Below are 22,935 nucleotides of genomic sequence, written 5' to 3' on the forward strand. Positions count from 1 at the left end.
ATCACGAACTGGAATCCCGGTCCTTCCCTGAAGTCCCAGCATGCTCTGTGCTCGGGGACATGTCACAGCTGCTGGTCCTCTGCTTCCTATCGCCTCTCGGGCTTGGCGGGAAAGGAGAGAGGAACCGAACTCAACGCGCAGGACTGCCTGATGAGTGCGCTCTGTTCTGGTTGGTTCCTCCACCCAAAACCTCCTTTGAACGTTGGGCGCGTCAACTTCTAGAAAACCGCAAGATGCAAGTATTTTCGCAGTCAACACATGCAAGAATCCCGACCACAGGTTTTTCTGTCTTCATTCTGATCCTTCGGGCACAAAACAGCGCCTGAGGGCAGGATGGTGCTCGTAGCTCGGAAAGTGCGGGCACTGTTCTCTCAATAGGTTGTGGTTGAAACTAGCAAACGAGCCCTGGCCGGTTTGGCTCAGTGGTTAGAGTGTTGGCCTGTAGTCCAGAGAGACCCGGGTTCAGTTCCCGCTGGGGGCACGTACCTCGGTTGCAGTTTGTCCCCGGTTGTGTGGGTGGCAGCCACACGTCAATGTTTCTCTCTCTCTTTCTCCCTCCTCCCCCTCCCTTCCACTGTATCTGAACAAAAAATGGAGAAATGTCCTCAGGTGAAAAAAAAAAAGAAAAGAAACTAGCAAACGACCCATCAAACTCCCCGTGAGACAGCAGAGACCACACAGGTCTGAGGCCTCACGGGCACCCACGAGGGACACCCCACCTCGGCCATCACAGCAGTATCTCTGTTCTGTTCGATGCTGCGTTTCGGTTTATGCCTCAGAATGACCGAGGCTGAAGGTACAATGTGTGATGGCGATGCTGGGGCAGATTCTCCAAAGCCAGTGACTCGCCCAAGGCCCTACGCATGAGCGGCAGAGCCGGGTTTGAACTGAGCTCACCTTACTCCAAACGCCATCCTCTTTCCTTGACTATAAGACCTTCCTCCTTGTAAAACCTCCGTGCCTTCCCCGCAAGGCCAGGGCATGGCCGGGGAGGGGCAGGCGGGGGAGGCTTCGGGAAGGGAAGGCTGGCAAACCAACAGGCGGAGCGGCTGGGAGCCTCGAGACACCGGGTCCGACATAAGGTACAAGACGAGTTTAGAAACATCCAGATGGAGGAGGAAGGGAACCTGGGCACCGGGGGCCTCGTTCCCAGCACATCGTCTCTCGGGTGAATGCAGGGAGGGCAGGGACAGCCCGACTGTCAACCATCCAAACGACCGAAAATCCAAAAGGGAATTTCTGTCAAGAATCAGAACGCCCGTGCTTTGGGTTGGCCTGCCTCCCCAGCCAGGTTGTCTTCTGGTCTAGGTGACAAATGACCTAAGCCGTACAACTCCCCGGCTCTTTCCCGCCTGCCCATTGAGCGCCAGCTGCTAGGAGGGATTCTAAATGGGAATGCAACTCACTCCCAGCCCTGGTATCGGGGGAAGGAGGGTCAGGGAGCCAAGCTCGTGCTCAAAGGAAGAATCATGCTCCTGGGGCTTCATTCATTCATTCATTCATTCATTCATTCACCCAGCAAGTAGCACTGAGCGTCTACAAGGTGCCAGGCGCTGTTCAGCTGCCAGGGACACAGAGGTGAACAAAGTCTTTACGTTGGCAGGGGAAGAGACAGACAATCAGCAGACAAGTATTGCATGTAAATAACAAACTGCATTACGTAGTGAGAAGAAACACGAAGCAGGGTCAGTGAGAAAGGGGGAGGCTGCCACAGAGTCAGAATCCAAGTAGGTGAGGGAGAGAGAGCGAGGTGGACAGCTGGACCAGGCACATGCCAGGTTGCAGAAACAGCAGGTGCAAAGGCCCTGAGGTAAGCATGAGCTTGGCAAATTTGAGGGCAGAGGATAAGAGGAAAAAAGCCCACATTCAGCAGGAATCATCAAAGATGGACACGAGGACCCCGGGGCCAAGATGACAGGTGGAGGTGGGGTAGGGACAGCGCAGAGCAAGCCTGGGCGGTGCGTCTGTCTGCCTGGAACCTGGACAGTTGGAGGGACCATGGTTGGCATGAAGGGAAGGAACTGGAGAAAATCAGGCTAAGGAATGCGCGAGTGGAGTGGGCACTGGGGAGCCACTGAGGGCTTGAACAAGGGACACCAGGCCTGGCTGGGCCCCACCTGCCATGGGCCCAGTCCCACCTGAGAAACCGCACCTCCGGTAAGGAAACCCTAGTTCACACAGCAATAGCACCCCACCAATGTGTTCGGTTCCCAAGCACACGGGGGAGTCTCAAGCCCACAGTGGTGTGACCTTGAGGTCTCTGTCGTCCCCAGGCTCCCGTGTGCATCGGAGAGAGGACAAGGACAGAGTTGAGGACTGGATGCAGTAGAAATGAAGGCTGTGCCCACGGCAGCTGACTCAGCCTGTGCTAGCAGGCTGCTCTGAGACGCCAGCTGGACCCGACCCAGGTGGTGGGTGGGGGCCTCCGGGAGGGGAAGGAGCCAGGAATCCTCCCCACGGGCACGTGGCCCAACCACCAATGGGGCATCTGGGCCACCTCTGGGTGAGCAATCACCTCAAATGTGACCCATGCCAGAATCGAACCACGTGGCAGCTGGTGCTGATACCACTGTGCCACCTGTCCTCTCGGACTCGCCCTGACCATAAAGGTTTTTCCAAGTCTTCAGACCAGTGTCACCAGAGGCCCTCACCTGTTGAGTTGTCAGGTCAGGTATGCAAACCCGAGGATGGGGACAAGTGCTGGGGAGAGGCTACAGCCTGGGGGTGGGGGGACAGGCACCCAGGCTCTGCCCCCACCGTCCCCTGAGACAGGCTTCAGCTGCCCCCTGAAACAGAAGCCAGCCTGATGCCAGCCTCCCCGTCGAGCGTGTTTTTCCCGAGTTCCTCGGTTGTGTCTAGGAAAAATCGAGGTGTTTTAGACCTCTCTCAGCTTCCAGGGGTGTGACTGGTGTCTTTTACAATTAGCTTTTATTTTTATCTAGCATTTCTTAGCTCAGTTGGCAGATTGGATTATTTATGTGCCTCCATTTCACAATCCCTCCCCACCCATTATTCCTGTGAAACTAATATATTTTTTAAAAGGGTTAAAGCCCTGGCCGGTTTGGCTCAGCGGTTGGAGCGTTGCTCTGCGGACCAGAGAGTCCTGGGTTCGGTTCCTGCTAGGGGCACGTACCAAAAAAAAAAAAAAAAAAAAAGGGTTAGACGTACTCAAGGGACAGTTATGCAAACACGTGAACACGGGTCGGGTCTGGTGTGTCCGAGAAAGCGAGCAGAGGTGGGAGACAGTAAGAAGTTGACCGTCACCACTTGGCCCTCCCACCAGCGCCCACCTTGCCTCTCACACCCCGCCCCCCCATCCATCTGGTTCAGTACACACTTCTCCCAGACCCTGGAGATGGAATGGCTGTCGGTGGGGAGGTGCACAGCCGTGCTCCCGAACAAATGACCAGAGGTCTGGAGGGACAGGCTTCCACAGAGGACTGTCAGGGTAGCCCATCGATGGTGCTGTCACCCAGCCCCAGCCCAGTACAGGAAACCACTCCAAGGGATCCCCCTCCCCTTGTGGTGTCCATAGGGAGGCTTGCAGCTCAGCAAAGGGACCCCCAGCAAGCTCCCCAGGACAGGTGTCTGCTTCGCTCTCCGCTCTCCGCACAGGAGACTCTGTGCGGACCAGGCTACAGATGGAGGCAGCCCAGCCAGCCACCCAGGCGTGAGGGCACAGGGCAGGGAGTCCTGGCAGCTCTGAATTAGGAAACCAGACCTGCCCCCTGCCTGGTGCACCACCCAGGAGAGGCCCCCAGCACCCCCACCTCACCTCACCAGTGGGGCTTCTACCCCAGAGGCCTGAGCAAGGGCCACCCACAGGCTCTGGGCATCCCCAACCTGCACTTCAGGAAAAGCTGTTTCCCCTGCACCCTGGAAGCTTTGGCATCATTATTCCTAAAACAACTGTTCTTTCTCAAAGAGAAAGAGAGAAAAAAAAAAATCCCAGAAAGGGGGGGCGGGAGTAGAGGTTGACTAGGCCAGAGCTGGCTCAGCCCCCAGGACCAAGCCCTGGAATGAGACACCCCAACGAGGGGCACTTCACAACCTGTATGGCCGTCGGTGAGATGGCTCGACCACAGATTGGAGTCTGGCCCTTGAAAGGCCGAATCTGAATAGATCTGGGAAAAAATAAAGTCTTCCTGCTGCAAGTAAATACTAAGTTAAGTTAAGACTAGCAGGGTCCATCTCGGCCTCGGCCCTCGGTGAGACTCGGGCAGGGCGCCACCCGCAGGAGCCCTCCGGGACCCCTGGGCGCCAGCCCGGAGCAGTGCGTCCCCAGCCTTGGCACACAGGCCCGGCGCAAAGCCCAGCTTGGGGGCGGGGGATCGATGCTGGCCGAGTCCATCAGTGGTCCAACCGCCCGGCTCCAGCGGGGAGAGGCCGGGCCAGTGGGGCAGCACCCGCGCGCCCCAGCCCCGCGCGGGGCCCAGAGGGCCAGGTGTGCGGAATTGTTAATTGAGGAGTTTCTCCCACTGGGCCTCATTAGGAAGCGACAAGGGGGAGGGGGCGAAGATCGGGGCTCAGCTTCCCGGGAGGCAGGGAACCCCGAGGCGCCCCCAAACTCGGGAGTTGCCTCCTGGAACGGGACTTAGTGCCAGCGCCCAGCGGGGCCGCCTGTCGCACTGGGGACCCCAGCCCGGCGGAACCCGAGTCGCCAGCCCTCGCCGACCAGCGCCCCTCGTCCGCGCGGAGTCGCCCCTCGCCGCGGAGCCCCCGCCCGGGATGCGCGAGACGCCGGCTCGGCCCCGCGGGTCCAGGGGGCGCCGGTCCGCACCCCCACCCCCAGGGCACCCGGCCGCCCAGCAGCCCCGCCGGGTCCGGGGAGCAGCGGTGGGGCCGCGGCAACCGCTCCCCTCACCCCGGCCCCTCGCCGGCCCGCGCCCCAGGCTGCGGCCGGGGCCCCCGCTTACCTGGCCCGGGCGCGGGGCTGCGCGGCTGCCCGGCCGCCCCCGCCGCCGCCGCAGCCCTTTGTGAGCCCGCGCCGGCTGCCGAGCCCGGGAAGCTGGATGGCGGCGGGCGCGCCCCGGACGCGGCGTGCGGCACGCAGGGCCCTGTGCCGCGCGCCCCGCACCGGCCTCTCCCGCGGCCCCCGCCCGGCACGCGGGCTCGGGAAGCGCCGGCGGACCCCGCGCGGCGGGAAGAAAGGAAGGACAAAGATGCGGTCGAGCCCAGCCCCCTCCCCGGAGCCCGGCGCCGGGACACTCGGCAGGGCGGGCGCACCTGGGGCCGGGTCCTGCGGGGCTGATCGTGGGGACCGGACCGGAGCCCAGGCTCTGCAAGCTGCGGCGCCCCAAGCGCCCCGGGCCTGGGGAGCACACAGATTCCCGGGCGCGCCCCGGACCTGCCGGATCGGGAGCCGGCGGGGTCTGGTCCTCCGGCGCGTAGAGCGGGCGACGGGAGGCTCCACTGCGCCCGCACCCAGCCCCGCGCGCTGTGCTGCCCCCTGGCGGCTCGGGAGCGCGTGCGGCGCGAAGGGGCTGTGGCGACCGCGCCCTGCTCGGCCCGGCGCGGTGCTGAGGGGAGTGGGGGGCCCCAGCGAGAAGACCTCGGAGGTTGCAGCTTCGGAAGGCCCCATCTGCGGGGGGAGGTCCCCACCGCAGATCCCCGGGTTGCGGGCTGTATTCCAGCTCTTCTTTTTGCGTCTTTGGTAACCACCCATCACCCCGTTTCTAGTACGCTGCGCTGCCTTAGCCCTCGTCTGGGGGCCTCCCCTACCGCAGGGCCTCACCCAGGCCTCTCTCTCTTCCTGTCCTGAATGGAGAGGACCCTAAGCGAGTCCTCCTCCAGAGCCCCACACACACCCAAGGAGAGTTGGTGATCCACCCCCACAGTGCCAGTAACCCCCCCCCCCAAGCCCTTAAAGGTTGTGCTGGAGACGCTGGTGTCACCTTTGACCCCTCTTGCCCTTCCATTCGGATGTGGTCACCTGTGGTTCCATCTGGAGAAGTGCGGGGTGCCTTGTCTGCTCAGAGCCGGGGCTCAGGTGACTCCTCCCCCAAGTCCTGACCTGGGCCTTGTGTTTCCCTTTCTTTGCTGGGTTAGGGGGAAGTTGTGATGGGCGGCATTCTGAAGAACAGGAGGAAGAGGGGGCCTCGTGGGGTGCCACCCTGAGAGGGGGCTGGAGAAGCTGAGTCCTGAGTCAGACTATGGCCGACTTGGCAGGGACTTCCGGTGGCCTTGAGATCTTGCCCCCCCCCCAAAAAAAAACACTCACACTGACCCAGAGAGCCAGACCCACCAGCGGGGGGAAGGGGGGCGCTGGTCCTGGTAGGGCAGCTTTGTAACCCCATTGCCAAACAGACAGCAAAGACAGAACCCAGAAGTGGGCAAGGGGCAATTCCCCCCCCCCCCCAGGTGTACTGTCTTCACTGTGGTGTTTCATCTACTTAAACATTCTGGTCACCCAGCCAACAAAACGTTCATCTTCATCCAGGCTGCTCTGGTCCAAATGCCAATGACTGGATAGCAGTGATTGGGAAGAAATGACCCATAGCCTTGAACATTAAGTCTGGGGTCCGAATGCTTTCATCTTCTAGCCTGACTCCACTGTAGTCAAATCCTGCAGGGAAGCCAGACACCTGTGTCTGAAGGTGTGATCCACGCAGCCCTGCGTGTCGGTGGATGTGGGTGAGCTGCTAGCTCTGAGCTCCTCCCTTCTACAACCTCGCTAGAGCTCTCCATGGGCCAGGGCTGGGGCAGCCACTGAGGCTGCTCCCAGCAGCCATCATGGCTGTTCCCACAGGCCACAGGCACAGGCCTGCCACAGCTCCACTCAGGACTCCTGAATCGGGTGGGCTTAAGCCTCACTATTCAGTGAGTTTTTAAAGCATCTCAAAGTAGCGAGAGCTTTCCTCAGATTTCCACAAAGCTCAGAAGCTGTAACATAAAAAGATTGAAGCCAAATTCAACTTCAGAAAAAGCCCTGCGTGGCAACCACCACCATAAGCAAAATCAACAACAAACCAGGTACAAAACATTTGCAACTGATATCAACAATAGTTCATCTCCCTCATATATAGTTATAGCATCTAGAAATAGAGAAGGAAAGAAGAACTTAATAGGAGAAAGAAACAGGCAAAGGTAAGAAGCAGACAGTTTACAGGAAAGGGAACGAAAATGATCTTTAAACATCTGTAGGGTGTCTTTCCTTATTCATAATAGGGAATTATGGTGTTAAAAGCGTGAGGACACAAGCAAACATCAAAGTAGTATGTGCCATAAAAGCAGGAAAACAAGGGACCATGTGATGCATCAGCACGGGAAGTTCTCAAAGACATGCTGTTAATGAGAGAATGAATAGATGTGTGTGGTGTGCCAGTGCGTGTGTAAAGACAAAGGACAGGAGCGAGCCGACGCTTGTATACAGTCATAATTTGAAATGTTATCTATCCCAAAGCAATGAAACTCCTGAATGACAGAGTATTAATTTCCTTTCATTCCTAGGCTGAGTGTATAAAGGGGTTTGATGGATCAAGACATGTGCGCCCTCTATGGGGATGGCAGAGCAGCTCCCCTGTCCCCACCCCACAGGTTGCTGCTTGGCACAAACCTGGATGGTCTCACCTCTTTCATTCATTCCAAGCACTTGAGTTGTTACTTACCCCTTTACCCTGTGTAGTCAAAAGTGCCCTGAACAGGACAAGGCTTCGGGTAGCTCATCTGGGTCCTCGATGGTACCAGTGATGAAATTAGCCTCAGAAATCCCCAAGGTCCAGGATGTGTGAGAAAAAACATGATCTCAGCCACCCATGGTAGTCTTGATTCTCTCCCATTTCACTCCATAGGATGAATTTCTAAAATTGGGTCCGAATGCATGTGGATATCTAACTTAGACAAATACTGCCCAATCGCCACGGCAATGGCTTGGCTGGATAGGGTTCCTTCTTCACACAGCCGTCAGCACGGAAGGCCGTCGGCTTCTCCCATAGGTGTCCATCTGGCCAATCGGATCCGTGGGAAACAGTACCTCCAGGAGGCCTGCCATTATCCTGCCATATTCTGTGTGAGGTTGAGATTCTTTGGACATGTTTAATAGCTGCTGACATGACTACAGGTGCATTGTAGAAAATAATCATTGTAGCCCCAGCCGGTGTTGCTCAATGGTTAGAGCGTCGGCCCACAGACCAGAGAGTCGCAGGTTCGATTCCGGTCAAGGGCACGTAACTCGGTTGCAGTTCATCCCCGGCCCTGGTTGGGGTCGTACAGGAGGCAGCCAGTCGATGTGTCTCTCTCACATCGATGTTTCTCTCTCTCCCTTTCTTCCTCTCTTTCCCTCCCGCTGTATCTGAACAAAAATGAAAAAAACATCCTCGAGTGAGGATTAAAAAATAATAAAAATAATTATAAATTAAACAAACACACGTTCTGGCTGCTGAGAGAGTTGTGGGGGTGACAGGGGATGCAGGGAGCCCAGACGAGAGGGTGGGGGCAGAAGATGGGCTGCAGCTATTTGAAAGACTAAATAAAGAGGCCTTTGTGAGGGCTGTGTGCTCACGCATTTCGGGGGCGGCTGGTGGCGGAGAGGTCGTGGCAGGATTCAGCTTCAGTCTCTGGCTTGTGCGACCTGAAGAAAAGTGGGGACCTTCAGTGAGGCAGGGTCGTGGGGGAAGAGACAATATGTCTCACTGTTGCCTTGAGAGCCATTGCATTTACTATACTCTGGACCTTATTCTTACACCTCAGCGGAGTTTTACATTTTAACACGTAGTTTGGATTTCACCTCTTTAAAATACCAAGCTAGGTCCTGGCCAGTTTGGCTCAGCGGTTGGAGCGTCGGCCCGTGGACCAAAGAATCTCAGGTTCGATCCCGGTCAAGGGCACGTACCTCCGTTGCGGTTTGTCCCCGGCCCGGTCAGGGTCATGCAGGAGGCAGCCAGTTGATGTGTCTCTCTCACATTGATGACTCTGTCTCTCTCTCCCTCCCCCCATCTGAAGATAAATAGAAAAATATCCTCAGGTGAGGATTAAAAAATATAAAATAAAAAAATACCAAGTTAGTGAATCACATATGCCGAGTGCTGTGCCAGGACCTCAGGTCCTGTATCACATGTGGACAGTGTGCTGAGGGTTGTGTGGGGGAGGAGGTGGCAGAGGCTGCGACCACCTGGAGCCCAGTTCAGGCCTGGATGAAGCTGCTTAAACAACTCACCCAAATGATACAGATGGACAGGGCTCCCCGAAAATGGCTTCTCCCAGGTAGCCCGTGAAGCCGGCTAATTCCTGCCTTTGATAACTTCAAAAGCCAAGGTCTGAGTGTGAGACAGAAAGGGAGGAATTGTTCCTTGCTCCTCTGTCTAGGTCAGTGATTCTAAAATTGCTGTCCCCCCACCAGCGACATGAGCATCACCTGGTACCTGGCTACAGATGAAAAGTCTCAGGTATCACCGCAGACCTCCGGAATCAGAAGCCCTTGGGCACGGAGCCCAGAAATCTAGATTGTAACACCCTCTGGTGGTTCTCATGCCTGAGCTCCTTATTTATTGTGGGGAGGGTGATGAGAACATTTTCCATAAGCTCCAAGTGTCTTCTCTATGAGAACCTAAGGGAAATTTTTCTCCCGTCTCACTACTAGAAAAACCTGATTGTCTTATACTACAGGTGAGGTTTTATCTTCTCGAACCTGTGAGATTTGCAACTGGTTGTGTTCTTGTGTGTTTGGCTGCTAACAAGCTCAGAGACAGATGTGTGGCCGACCTCTGAAAATGGCACAGGAACTAAGGAGGTGCATCCCTGTCGTGTCGTACCCTCAATTTCCAATGGCTGTGCCTATGCAAATCTGATTCTGTTGCAAGTATGTATCTTTGTAACATACAAGTAAAGTGTTGCCCTTGAACAAGGCAACATATAATAAGATGCATTCAAAACCAAAAACAAATGAAATGTTGGTTTCGTTGTGCAGGGTCTGGCTGCAATCATATCAAGCTGTCTTGTAACAATGCCAGCTCCCTGAAGACCAGCTCTCTGCCCACGGGCTTAGAGGTGACATTTACAATGGTCTGTCTCCCAGCCTACCAGCTCAAAAAAGCAATTTGTGCATACCCAAGAAATCCTCTCTTACAGGGATAAACTCACATTAACTAAGCCCATAGAGACTGATATGTAAGCCAGAATTTTGTACTATTAATTTAGGATGACAAATATATCCACCGGGTAGACCTCGAATGCTGGCATTTACATACACGTTTGATGAACAGGGACTGTCGACAAAGGGGGTTAATTTCACGTTCAGTAATGGGAACAAAACCACCCCAGGGCCCAGCATACATGGCTGGGGTGGTCAACTCTAGGTTCTGCCAACTTCAGCTCTCTGGGCATCCCTTTTCTCTGTTCCCAATCAATCAGCCTTGTTATGTTCATAGCCTTGTTGCAAACAATTAAATGTTTCATTAGTAAATTATAGTTCCATTCCTGTTTTCCTCTCTGAGCTAAAATCTCTCTTCTGATCGCCTTGAGAGGCGTTTGGGGATAACCATGCAGCCAGACATCTGGAAACCACCTCTTGGTTTACTCCGAGGACTGCAGCCCAGTCCACTGCCTGTGGACTTCGCTTGTGTACCTGGGAGGGAAAGTTCTGTTCTCCCCCAGCTTCTCAGGGGAGCTTCTTGGCGTTCATCTCAGTAAAACGTGGCAGCCTTCCTCTCTTACAAAAGCCAATTCTTTCCATTTATAATGGTGTAGAATATATGTTGGCGTTTGAACAACTGAGATTTGGATTACAACCAAGAGGTAGCTTTCTGTAGACAATAAGCATATAAATACTTGTCCAGTGGCGAGGGGCGCGGGACTAACAGCTATTCTGGCTTTGAGCTCAGCAGGGTGGTGCCACCCACACTCACACCCTGTGGATGCTGGGAAGCCTGTGTCACATTTGGAAGTCACCTTGAGACACAGAAACACGGCTATCGGAGCAGGGGGCACACGAGGCCACAGCACTCTCCGCCCATCGGGACTTGAGCATTGCTCCAGCAGCTCAGGGAAAGGCAACATGGAAAACAGGCAGAGAGATGCAGAAAGTCTCTCCTACCCAAATGGGGTCTCCTACCCCCACTTTCCAGAACAGTGTTAGGGACTTGCTGGCCCCACTCATTCACGGGCACCCTGCTCTGGGCCCTGCCCCACCCGGCACGTGCCTGCTGCGTGGGAACTGCACCCGGGCCGCAAGGAGTTAGAGGGACTCTTCAGAGCAGTCGATTCCGGCCCACACAGACAGAGTCCCCTAAAACACGTGGCTCTTGCTCCCTGGAAGCAGACGCGGTGGCGGTGGCGGTTCGGGAGGTCCGGCAGAGTGGGTCTCTACCGAACCCAGCCGTTCCCTTGTTTGTGAAATGGGTTCATGTTCACATCCAATCTCATAGCTCGGTTGAGTTGAAAAGGTTTAGCATAAAATGGGGATGGAGGTTGTGCCCCCATAAAAATTATGTTTAGGGTGAGGTGAGAATCTTCTACCAAGGCAGGGGGCCCAGAGAAGGGAGGAGGCAGCGGAGCAACCCCATTGGGGCACATGAGGGACAAGAGTCCCTTCCAGAGTGAAGGGTCTGGTGGCCGGGTCCGCTGGGTCCAGCTTCCACCTGCCACAATGCCAACACCAAACCGTGGAGACACTCAGAGAAGCCACTGATGATGCCCAATGTCTTCCTGTGCTGTGAGCAGAACCTGCACTTGTCGGTTCCCCTGCCCAGCGGCACAGAGCTGCCCGACTGCCTGACATCCCGGGGGTCTCTCTCACTGCGGAAGCCTGGCTGACTCCAGACAACTGTTTTGTCCTCCACACAGAGATGAGCGAGTGTGATGGTCTTCAGACTTTCCTGAGTATGCACCTTTCCGGTGAAAAGATCAAGGCTGCCTCCCCAGGCAGGTGTATTTAATTATCACAACAAATATCCAAACAGAATGGACCTTATGGGACGCAAACAAAAGCAGGAGTTTTAGACGATGTAAAAGGTAAATATAAAGGGAAACTGTAGTATCTTCTTTCTTCATTCCAAAGGATTGTCTTCTGCACAATTTAAAACCCTGGGGCCCTGACCAGTTTGGCTCAGCGGTTAGAGCATCGGCCTGCGGACTGGAGAGTCCCGGGTCCGGTTCCCGCTAAGGGCATGTACCTCAGTTGCAGTTTGTCCCCGGCCCCGGTTGGGGTCGTGTGAGCAGCAACCACTTGATGTTTATCTCTCACATCAATGTTTCTCTCTCTCTCTCCCTCCTGCTCTAGCTGAAAATAAATGCAAAAGTGTCTTTGGGTGAGGATAAAAATTTTTATAAAAAAATAAAATAAGAAATGAAATGAAATGAAATGAAATAAATAAAAAATAAAACCCTGGGTACCTCCCAGACTAACCTCAGGTGAAGAAGGTTACAGTAATAGGAACCTTAGGAAAACCTGAATTGGGCTTTGAATAGAGTTGTCTTTCCCCCAAAGAACATTCTACTGGGTCTTTGAGATGCTGCCCCAGGTTCCCTACAGCTTCTGTAGATTTGGAAGATCAACATTCTAGAAAGTGGGAACACTGAGTACCCAGATCTGGCCAAGCCAAGGCTGCTGGCTGACCCTCCGTGAACGCACCTGCGGGCAGCCCACCTGTGCTTCCTCCCGCCGACTCCCGGCCGCTTGTTAATTCAGTCGTCCACTTCTGCTGGTTAAGACGCTTTCGTCTGGCTGGCTTCTCTGAAGATTTGACAGCAGGCAAGGAAGGGATGGAAGACATGGAAGATGGTTCAGTGATTCTAGAACAAGTGAATTCAGAACTCCTTTGAAAGCGCTGGTACAAAGTGCTCATTATGTCGCCCTAGGAAGTGATGTGATCCGATAGCTGTCACACAAGTGTCCAGTGGAACGGCTCACGAGTATTTGTCTTCTCTGGGGGCCTTGTTTGGCAACATTAACACCCCAAAATTGTCATCACCTTCACTGACGGCGATGAAGCTGTGCACCTGCTGTGCCCCTGTGGTGCTCAAAGCCAAAGCCATGGCTCAGCTGCCTCTACTGGCTCTAAGGAAACTTACCAAGACTAAGAAGCCACCATTTCACACGTTAATTTGTTCGACAATATGCTGACCGCTGAATGCTCATGTCGGAGAGGCACTGGGAGCCAGCACTGAACAACGAACCAGGGTCAAGGAGGATCGCTGGGAAATTGCAAACACATGGAGATCCGACACTCTTCCAAGTGACACGTGGGTCCAAGAGGAAATCTCAAGATACATTTCAAAATGTTCTGAACTAAATAAATGAAAATGAAAACAGAACTTGTCCAGCCAGTGCAGCTCAGTGGATGGAGTATCGTCCCATGGACTGAAAGGTCCCAGTTTGATTCCTGATCAGTGTACATGTCTGGGTTGTGGGCTCGGTCCCCAGTAGGGGGCGTGCAGGAGGCAGCCGATCCATGTTTCTCTCACATCGATGTTTCTCTCTCTCGCCCTTCCTCTCTCTCTAAATAATCGATAAAAACACATTTTTAAAAGAAAATGAAAACAGAACTTATCAAAAGTTGTGGGATAGCGCAAAAGCAGTGATTAAAAAGAAATGTATAACAATGAATGCACGTAACAGAAAAGAATACCAATAATCTTCACGCCCTGGCCGGTTTGGCTCAGCGTTTAGAGCGTCAGCCTGCGGTCCGGAGAGACCCAGGTTCTGTTCCCGCTGAGGGCATGTACCTCGGTTGCGGTTTGTCCCCGGCCCTGGTTGGTCGTGCGGGTGGCGGCCACTCGATGTGTCCCTTTCACATCGATGTTTCCCTCTCTCTCTCTTCCTCTCTCTCCCTCCCACTCTGTCTGTACAAAAAAATGGAAAAATGTCCTCGAATGAGAATTAAAAAAAAAAAAAATTAAGAAAAAAAAAATAATAATAATCTTCAGCTTCCACTTTACGAAACCAGAAAAAGATGTAGGTACATTTTGTGAGCCCATCATTGGCAAGGGTGATGGAATTTAAGTCTAACTCCGGGACTTTACCTGTGTGGAGGGAAGAAACGTCGATACCTAACAAAGTCAGAACTCATGAACGTGAGTTGTTCCAGAACAGCAAAAGACCTGAGATCATCACTCCTTTGTTTTCATCCTCACCCGTGGACATTTTTGCATTCATCTTCAGATAGAGCGAGAGGGAAAGAGGAAGGGAGAGAAAAACATCGATGCGAGAGAAACACATTGAGTGGCTGCCACCCACAAGATCCCAACCAGGGCCGGGGACAAACTGCAACCGAGGTACGTGCCCTTAGCGGGAACCGAACCTGGGTCCTCTGGACTGTGGGCCCACGCTCTAACCGCTGAGCCAAACCGGCCAGGGCGAGATTATCACTCCTTTGTGTACTTGTCCCTCCTCACTCATTCACTCACACTCACACCCTTTCACACAGCTAATGCACTCCATCATCCTATCTGAGAACAGAAATAATTTATTTCCATGAATATGATTTTAATAATATTCCCTGGGTGTTCAGTAATCAAAATTTTCTCCAAATCAGGAAAAAGCCCAAAGTAATCAACACACACGCACATGCGCGTATATCTATTATGTGCGTGCGTAATATACACATATCTAGACTTCTGACTCCCACTCTGTGATTGGCAGACAGAGGCGCGAAGGAGTGGACGCTCAGGACACACTGGCAGTGACTCGGCCACCAGCTTAGCCTCTCCGAGCCCCGCTCAGGCTTCCTCCAGCTCCACGAGGACGCCGCCACAGTCCTTCGGGTGGAGAAACACCACGGGCTTCCCGTGGGCTCCTATTCTGGCCTCTTCACTCAGACTGCGGATCTTCTTTTCTTTCAAATCCCTCACAGCTGCATTTATATTATCCACCTTGAGAAAAGGAGATAAAAAAGAACACGCCTGAGACCATGAAAACACGGAACTACAGTGCCCTGGGACCTGGGGAACACAGCAAGCGCAGAGCCGTCATTACCCCCCACCCCCGAGACAAGCCAGTGGTCCAGAGAAGCTGCTGCCACCCTTCCTGCGTGAGCCACCGCCCTGCTGAGAATTCGCACCATTCGTGAACATTTCTCCTATAACCTAAATAATATAGACTACATTTTTAAGTATTTTCTTTTGTGATCATACTGCACCACTGTCTTTTCCTGAGAGCCGTGGGTTCCTCATCTGAAACGGAGCCCAGGCCTGCCGTTACATGGGCAAGGGTCACAATGGAGTCAAGAAGCTTTTAGCAGTTTATAGTAGGTGCTCAACAATATGGTCGTCTCCCTGATCCTCAAACCTCCCACTTGCCAAACCACCTGGTTAGTGCTTTTGAAATGAAAACTTCACCTACGTGAGGATCACTAGTAAATAGTCACCTTCTCCTAGTGTCGACCTTCATTTCAACCGGAAACACAGCTCCACTCCCCCCGCCTCTCCTGAGTCACTGCTCGCACTGTTCTCGCTTCACTGAACTCCAGCGCTCCCTCTGCAGGCCTGGGCTCTGATGCTGACATACTGCGGGGCAGGGGACAGTGATTCAAAGGTGGGGATCCTGCTGGTCATCCTGGGGGTCTCAGGCAAACCCTCAAGTCCACTGCAGTAAAGACTTGCAGCCGAAATCAACCTCCTAAGAAAGGGACAAAGAACCCTGGCCAGTCTTGCTCAGTGGTTAGAGCGTCGGCCTGTGGTCCAGAGAGACCCAGGTTCGGTTCCCGCTAAGGACACGTACCTCGGTTGCAGTTTGTCCCCAGCCCCAGTAGGGGTTGTGTGGGTGGCAACCAGTCAATGTGTCTCTCCTGCATCAATGTTTCTCTCTCTCTCTCTTCCTCTCTCCCTCCTGCTCTACCAGAAAAAAGGAAAAAAGAAAAGGGACAGAGATTAAATCCTAGGCCTTGTTAGTTCCCTTGCCTAACATATCACGGCTCCCCCACCTCAGCTTTTGAATTCAGCTCACACAGGGCCGGCGACCTGCCACCATGGCTAACAGCAAGGGCCCTGGGGCTTGAGCCCTAGCCTTGCCACTTCCTACTAATGTGACTATGGGCAAGCTGTTCTAAGTCTCAGTTTCCTCACCTGTGAAATGGGGAGAACAGCGCCCTCCCAGGGTAGCTATGAGAATGAAAGAAAATGACGCACGTCAAGTACTTGGTGCGCTGCCAGGGGGCCCAGTGGCAGCTGTTACGTTAACTCTGCTTTTCCACTCGCTGGACCCTCTGCCTGGAGGAGCTTCCTCCTCTTGCCCACCCGGGGAATTCCTTACCAGACGACTTCCCACCGCCTCGGCCTGCCGCGAGCAATCGATCTCTCCCTCATTTGTGCTACAGAGAAGACACATACTGATTCTGCCTGTCACAGTGCCCGGAGGTTGCCTGTTTGCACAGCTGCCCCTCCTCACGTCACACGGCCCCCGTCCTGTCCACGCTGGACCATGTGCTCAGGAGAGCGGCACGGTAGGTTCTCACCATGTCTGCAGGGGGAACTAAGTGCCTGCCTGAAACCCACACGCCTCTCTTCCAGACCAGGACGGGGGCCTAACTGCTGACTGTGTCCTTCCTTCCACTGAAAGGCTTTTCACTGGAGCAGAATTGCTATTGCTGATATTCCAAAGGCAGCTATCGGAACAGGAAGACCCGATGACGAAGTTCCAGTCTAACAGTTCACGTTTTCTTCGGGAATTGTTAGCAGACGCAATTGAGATGTTGAAAAACCAGTCAGTAATGGAAAATGTAACAAGAAACAAGTTCCCGGAATCTCGAGGATAGAAAACAAGTACGTGAATCCTTAGTATGGATATGAACTTCTTACTTTATTAAGTCCTTTTAGGTGCTTATTCTACTTGCCTTGACAGCGAAGCGGTTGTGTTTCTGTTATGCTGGAGGTCATACCTGCTCGATAAATACTACAGTGGAAGCTCAAACCTGTTCTGGCCAATTTCGCTGGCTTTTATTATTATTATTTTTTAATCCTTACCCGAGGACATTTTTGCACTTATCTTCAAACAGAGTGGGAGGGAGAAAGGGAGGAAGAGAGAGAGAGAAACATCGATGTGAAAGGGACACATCAACTGGTTGCCACCCACACGACCCAATCAGGGCCGGGGACAAACTGCAACTGAGGTACATGCCCTTAGCGGGAACCGAACCTGGGTCTCTCTGGACCGCAGGCCGACGCTCTAACCGCTGAACCACACAAGCCAGGGCACTTCGCTGGCTTTTATAGCGGCTGTTGAATCCAGACTTAATAAACGACATCACTTTTTTGTTTGCAGTTTTCTAGAGGAAAGGAGACTATATCTAGGGTCCCATCTTTGAGTAGCACCAATAATACCATCCCCTTCAAGATCTTCATACAATTTCTGATGGGAACACTTATGTCGTCTCAAAAAGCCAAAGACACTTTGTGAAAGAGAAACTGAAAACACCAGGCATGAAAACAACTGAAATACCTCAATGCAGACGTGATGCATTCCTCCAGCCTTGTTCTTCTGCAGAAATCCTGCAATGGGACTGTCATTTCCCAGGGGGTGAAGCAGCTCCATCTTGGTGTTTCCAAGGTTCACAAAAACGACAGATACTCCGTGCTCAGGAAGAGAGGACACCTCGCTTACCTGGGCCCCCAGAACGTCCCGATAAAATGCCCTGGCTTTTTCCAAGTCGGGCACTGCTACGGCCACATGATTGAGGCGCCCCAGGGTCCACACAGTACCTGCCGCTCGATGTGAGGACTGTGAGGTGGTAAAAGCTCGAACTGTTGGACCAAAAGCCGAAAGTAGGGGAAAAAGCCCTGAAAAAAAGAAAGTCACCGAGAACCTTCTTTTACCATTAATGTGCTTCTAAAATTAACTTTTTAAACTAAACAAATAAGATGTAAAAGTTATTTACATATCTTTTTTTTTTTTTTTTTATCCTCACCCAAGGACATTTTTCCATTTTTTGTTCAGATAGAGTGGGAGGGGAAGAGAGGGAGAGAGAGAGAGAAACATCGACGTGAAAGGGACACATCGAGTGGCTGCCACCCACACAACCAACCAGGGCCGGGGACAGACTGTAACCGAGGTATATGCCCTTATCGGGAACCGAACCCGGGTCTCTCGGGACCGCAGGCCGACGCTCTAACCGCTGAGCCAAACCAGCCAGAGTTACATATCTATTTTTTTAATTATTGAAAATAAATCAGAGGAGATAAATGGCAAAACTGTATAAGATTACTCACTTCTTTCTGAAATAACCATCTGGAATTAAAAAGTTAAGTCTGAGCTATTTAGATTCAGAATAAAGAATAACTTTTTTTTGTCCAGCCGGTGTGGCTCAGTGGTTGAGCATCAACCCATGCACCAGGAGGTCGCTGGTTCGATTCCCGGTCAGGACACATGCCCAGGTTGTGGGCCCGATCCCCAGTGAGGGGCATGCAGGTGGCAGCCAATTGATGTTCTCTCTCATCAATGTTTCTATCTCTCTCTCCCTCTCTCTCTATAATCAATAAAAAGAAAAACATTTAAAAAAATTTTTTTTCATAATAGTTTACATTTATTGATAACAAGTAAAGGGTAGCTGCCATTATTAAGAATTACTTGCTATTCTCTGCATTTCACAAAGGGTAAGTTTGAGTGTGATACTGAAGTAGCACATTTACTGATGAGGACAAGCAATCTTCTTCCCTAGCTATAACCGACTTTTTGTGTTACAGTCTGTAATGAGTTCATTAAAGCCATGACCAGACTACTTATTATTAATTTTTTTTAATCCTCGCCTGAGGACACTTTTTCCATATTTTGTTCAGATAGAGTGGGAAGGAGAGAGAAACATCGACGTGAAAGGGACACATCAAGTGGTTGCCACCCACACGACCCAACCAGGGCCGGGGACAAACTGCAACCGAGGTACGTGCCCTTAGCAGGAACCGATCCCAGGTCTCTCTGGACCGCAGGCCAACGCTCTAACCGCTGAGCCAAACTGGCCAGGGCCAGACTACTTATTTATTTATTTTTTGGTACGTGCCCCTAGCGGGACCCAAACTAGGACTCTCTTGTCCAGTGCTCCAACCACTGAGCCAAACCACCCAGGGCCAGACTACTTATGTTTAAATTTATTTTTTATTATTGCAAGTATTACAGATGTCCCCCCATTTTCCCCCACTGACCTCCTCCTCCCCGCTCCCACTCCCCTCCTGCTTTCCCCAAACTAATGTCAGTGCCCACCGGTGTGCATACAGTACTTTTTAATGTGCAGTTTATTTAAATGATTATCAACCAGGCAAAATATCTCATTGTTGAGGAAAAAGAAGCAAACATCAAGAAGGTACTTAAACTAATGAGAATTTCCTTTGAGAACAGATTTTTAAAAATTGTTTTTTATAATTTTGAAGGATTAGAAGCCAAACTGCTCCTAAATGTGAAGAAACCTCTTTCATTCGGAAACTGAAGAGGCCTCTCTGTGTATCACTCCGCTTCCCCTGCCCCTACACACGGGACTCTAAGAGCCAGACTCTCCCTAGAATGAAAGCTATGTACACGTACAAGGTCTAAATACAATGTTGTAAAACTACATCATTAAGAAAAAAGTATGAAATAGCAAACTGGAGATCACACTTTAAATAATAGGTTTTCTTTTTAGCGCTTCTTACACTTTTTTTTTTTAAGTGAATATACAATTTATTTAACAGTCAAACTTCATTAAGACATGTGCAATATGGCAATTTTACTGGGGGTTTAACCCTACCTAGGATATGATTGCTTGCTGGGGCTTAGCAACAGGGTCCAGTTCACACTTAGCGCGCTTCTTACACTTTAAACAGTACCTAGTATCACAGAGCTTCAGCTAACATAAAATTAATTCCCCTTTACTGAAACTTTCGATAACAAGGAAATTAAAGTGACACTATGTCTTTAAGACCATAAATCTTGTTGGGAAAGGCAGCTCAAGCATGCAGTCCTTCGACCCCCACTCAGCCACATAAGGATGGGCCTGAACACATCCTTATGAAGAAATAAAGAGCCCACACAGCCTGTGCCAGGCCGACCACCTTGTGCTGGGAACATCTTTTCCTCTTTCAGGCTCAATGAATGCTCCTTTGTCTCTGCTTACAGCGTGAGCATCCTATGGCCAACCCCACTGTTATATCTGTCTACCGAGGGGGAGGGGACATTGTTCCTTCTGTGGTATGAGAGGGGTATGCAAAGGCAAACTGTCCTGTGTGGGTCACTGGGAGAGGCCCGTTGGCCAAGGGGGGCTGACACCCACTACTGAAGCTGCTCTTAGTCTGTCTGCTCCCTGTGTAAGTAAGCACGTTCCTCCCAAGGCTTGGAGACTCTTGTACTGCGTGCAGCGGGCATCTGGTTAGTCCTGCCCCAGGACTGGTAACTGCATGGTGCTCTGCCTGACAAACCTGATGCACCACAGGTCAGTAGGAGGCAAAATTCAGCCTCACATGGTCGTCTGCTGTGCTCCAGCCTGTACTATTGATGACTGAACTATCTAAAGGTTCTCATTATCAATAAGTTGACACAGCCCTGTTGCTCGGCTCTGCCCATGAGTCCTCATGGCCATAAAAGAGAGGTAATAGTCACAGACCAGTGAGCACTTAAATCACCACAATAATTCTATGAATCAGATGGTATTATTTTTCCCAGTTAGAGACAAGGAAAATAGGCCTGATTAAGTCATTTTCTTCAAGGTCACCTTAGGTGACAAAGTTGGGCCTCAAGCCCAGGTCCGTCTGACATCAAAGTTAATGTTGTTAAACCATGATGTTAAATTGTCTCGCTCCTCTGAAATTCTTTACCATTCTTTTGCTCCTCAATTTTTAATATCTTTAGTGTATGCTCTACAAGCAGTATCTACCTGCTAAGAGATGGCTTTCCTGAGAGATATTAAGAGATGACTCTTGGCCCTGGCCAGTTTGGCTCAGCGGTTAGAGTGTTGGCCTGCAGACCAGAGAGTCCCGGGTTCGGTGCCCGCTAAGGGCAAGTACCTTTGTTGCGGTTTGTTCCCAGCCCCTGTTGGGGTTGGGTGGGTGGCGACCACTCAATGTGTCTCTCTCATGTCGATGTTTCTCTCTCTCTCTTCCCACCTCTCTCCCCTCCACTCTATCTGAAGATAAATGCAAAAATGTCCTTGAGTGAGAATAAAAAAAAAAAGAGGACTCTTGCCCTGGTTGGTTTGGCTCAGCGGTTAGAGCGTTAGCCTGCGGATCAAAGAGTCACGGGTTCAATTCAGATCAGGGGCACGTACCTCAGTTGCAGTTCGGTCCCCGGCTCTGGTCAGGATTGTGCAGGAGGCAACCAGTTGATGTGTTTCTCACATCGATGTTTCCCTCCACTCTATCTGAAGATAAGTAGAAAAATATCCTTGGGTGAGGATTTAAAAAAAAGAGAAATGACTCTTTTATGAGGATTTTTCTTGTTGTTTTGTTTTGTTTCTTGCAAAGGGCTACTTGCAATGGTATGTGAGATAAGATGCTGGCCTGTATTTTTTCACGGACACGTCACCTCTTTAAACTGATGGTGTGGAGGTTATTATTCTGCACCTGTTTGTACGTGGCTCACTGCTTGGCCCTGGTGACTTGCCAGGGCAACTGTGTTAAGAGACTTTAGTGATCAATAAATAACTGGTTCAGCTTGACATGGGACTTCAAAGGACGTGCAGAACTGTAAGCTTCAGAGGTGGCTCTCTTTCTAGGAGAGAAACCTGACATTATGAACGGTTCACCCCTGGAGCATTTCTTGCAAGTGCTGAGCTGAAGGGCTCATCACCAATGTTCAGGAGTCACTGGGACACAAGACACTTGGCACTTCCTTCCTAACCTGAGGGGGAGTTTCAGAGGAAGGAAAACAGCTGCCTCTGATGAGGGTGGAGGAGGCAGAGGGAGAGAAGAAGAAGAAAGTGGGTGACCTGGGGAGTCAGAAAACCGGTTTGTCATCACTGATTCTCTGCACCCCTTTTTGTTTGTTTTTTGAAACTGAAGTGTGGAGAACTCAAGGAACCTAACACATGCGCCTACTTTTCTCTTCCCTGCTCACATAGAAAAGAACTACTACATTCCAGCAGGTGGAGAACCGGCCTCCTCCCACAACTGACCTTGAGGGCAGCTCACGTCGTTTACAGGCTGTGCCCTGCTGGCTGGCCCCTCGTTGCCCTGCAGACTGGTCCCCTCATCTCTCATCATGCACCGCACAAGCGCACAAGCGCACAAGCTCACGGCCGATCACCTCCGCCCCGGCCTCCTGCCCCAAGGACAGGTGTCCTCGCCACGTCCACTGCACACCCCTCCCAGCGTGGCTGCGAGGCTCACAGAGCATGAGGACCCCCGGCCCCCGCTACCCCACGGCGCTCCTGGAAGACACCTGCAGCCTGAAGCTGCTGAGCCGGCCGCGGAACCGAACATGCCACCAGCGGGCGGAGGGCGGCAGCTCTAGGAGGTCCGGCAGCCCCGCCCCCTGCAGCCCCGGGCCTCCTTGCCCCTGGCGCCCCGCCCATGGCGACCCTGAGGGCGCGGGGTATTCACCTCCGGCGCACACAGACGCCACACTGACCATCTTCAACACGCGCGCCATCTTGGGAAGTGACAGGCGCAATCCTGACCTGCGCAGACGGAAAGAGGAGCACGGCCGAGGGGCGGGGCAACGTGGCTGGAGGCGGGGCTGGGGCCAAGGGGCGGGCAACGTGGCTGGAGGCGGGGCTGGGGCCAAGGGGCGGGCAACGTGGCTGGAGGCGGGTCTGGGGCCAAGGGGCGGGGCAACGTGGCTGGAGGTGGGGCTGGGGACAAGGAGCGGAATAACACGGCCGGAGGCGGGGCTGGGGGTGACGGGGCGGGGCAACGTTGCTGGAGGAGGGTCTGGGGCCAAGGGGCGGGTCTGGGGCCAAGGGGCGGGGCAACGTGGCTGGAGGCGGGTCTGGGGCCAAGGGGCGGAGCAACGTGGCTGGAGGAGGGTCTGGGGCCAAGGGACGGGTCTGGGGCCAAGGGGCGGGGCAACGTGGCTGGAGGCGGGTCTGGGGCCAAGGGGCGGGGCAACGT

At 52.6% G+C, this 22,935-nt stretch overlaps 1 protein-coding gene across 1 annotated transcript; it reads right to left on the reverse strand.

The window, feature by feature from the left end:
• Nucleotides 1–14,357: 14,357 nt before the first annotated feature.
• On the reverse strand, nt 14,358–22,498 carry MCEE (methylmalonyl-CoA epimerase). The gene is made up of 3 exons (XM_036277858.1): nt 22,426–22,498; nt 17,369–17,706; nt 14,358–14,805 (listed from the first exon to the last, which is right to left on the reverse strand). The coding sequence occupies exons 1-3, from the start codon at nt 22,472–22,474 to the stop codon at nt 14,653–14,655; spliced, it is 540 nt and encodes a 179-aa protein (XP_036133751.1). The 5' UTR covers nt 22,475–22,498; the 3' UTR covers nt 14,358–14,652.
• Nucleotides 22,499–22,935: the final 437 nt, after the last annotated feature.

The sequence above is a fragment of the Molossus molossus genome, unplaced genomic scaffold, assembly GCF_014108415.1.
Source record: "Molossus molossus isolate mMolMol1 unplaced genomic scaffold, mMolMol1.p scaffold_m16_p_24, whole genome shotgun sequence".
NCBI classification, from domain to species: Eukaryota; Metazoa; Chordata; class Mammalia; order Chiroptera; family Molossidae; genus Molossus; species Molossus molossus.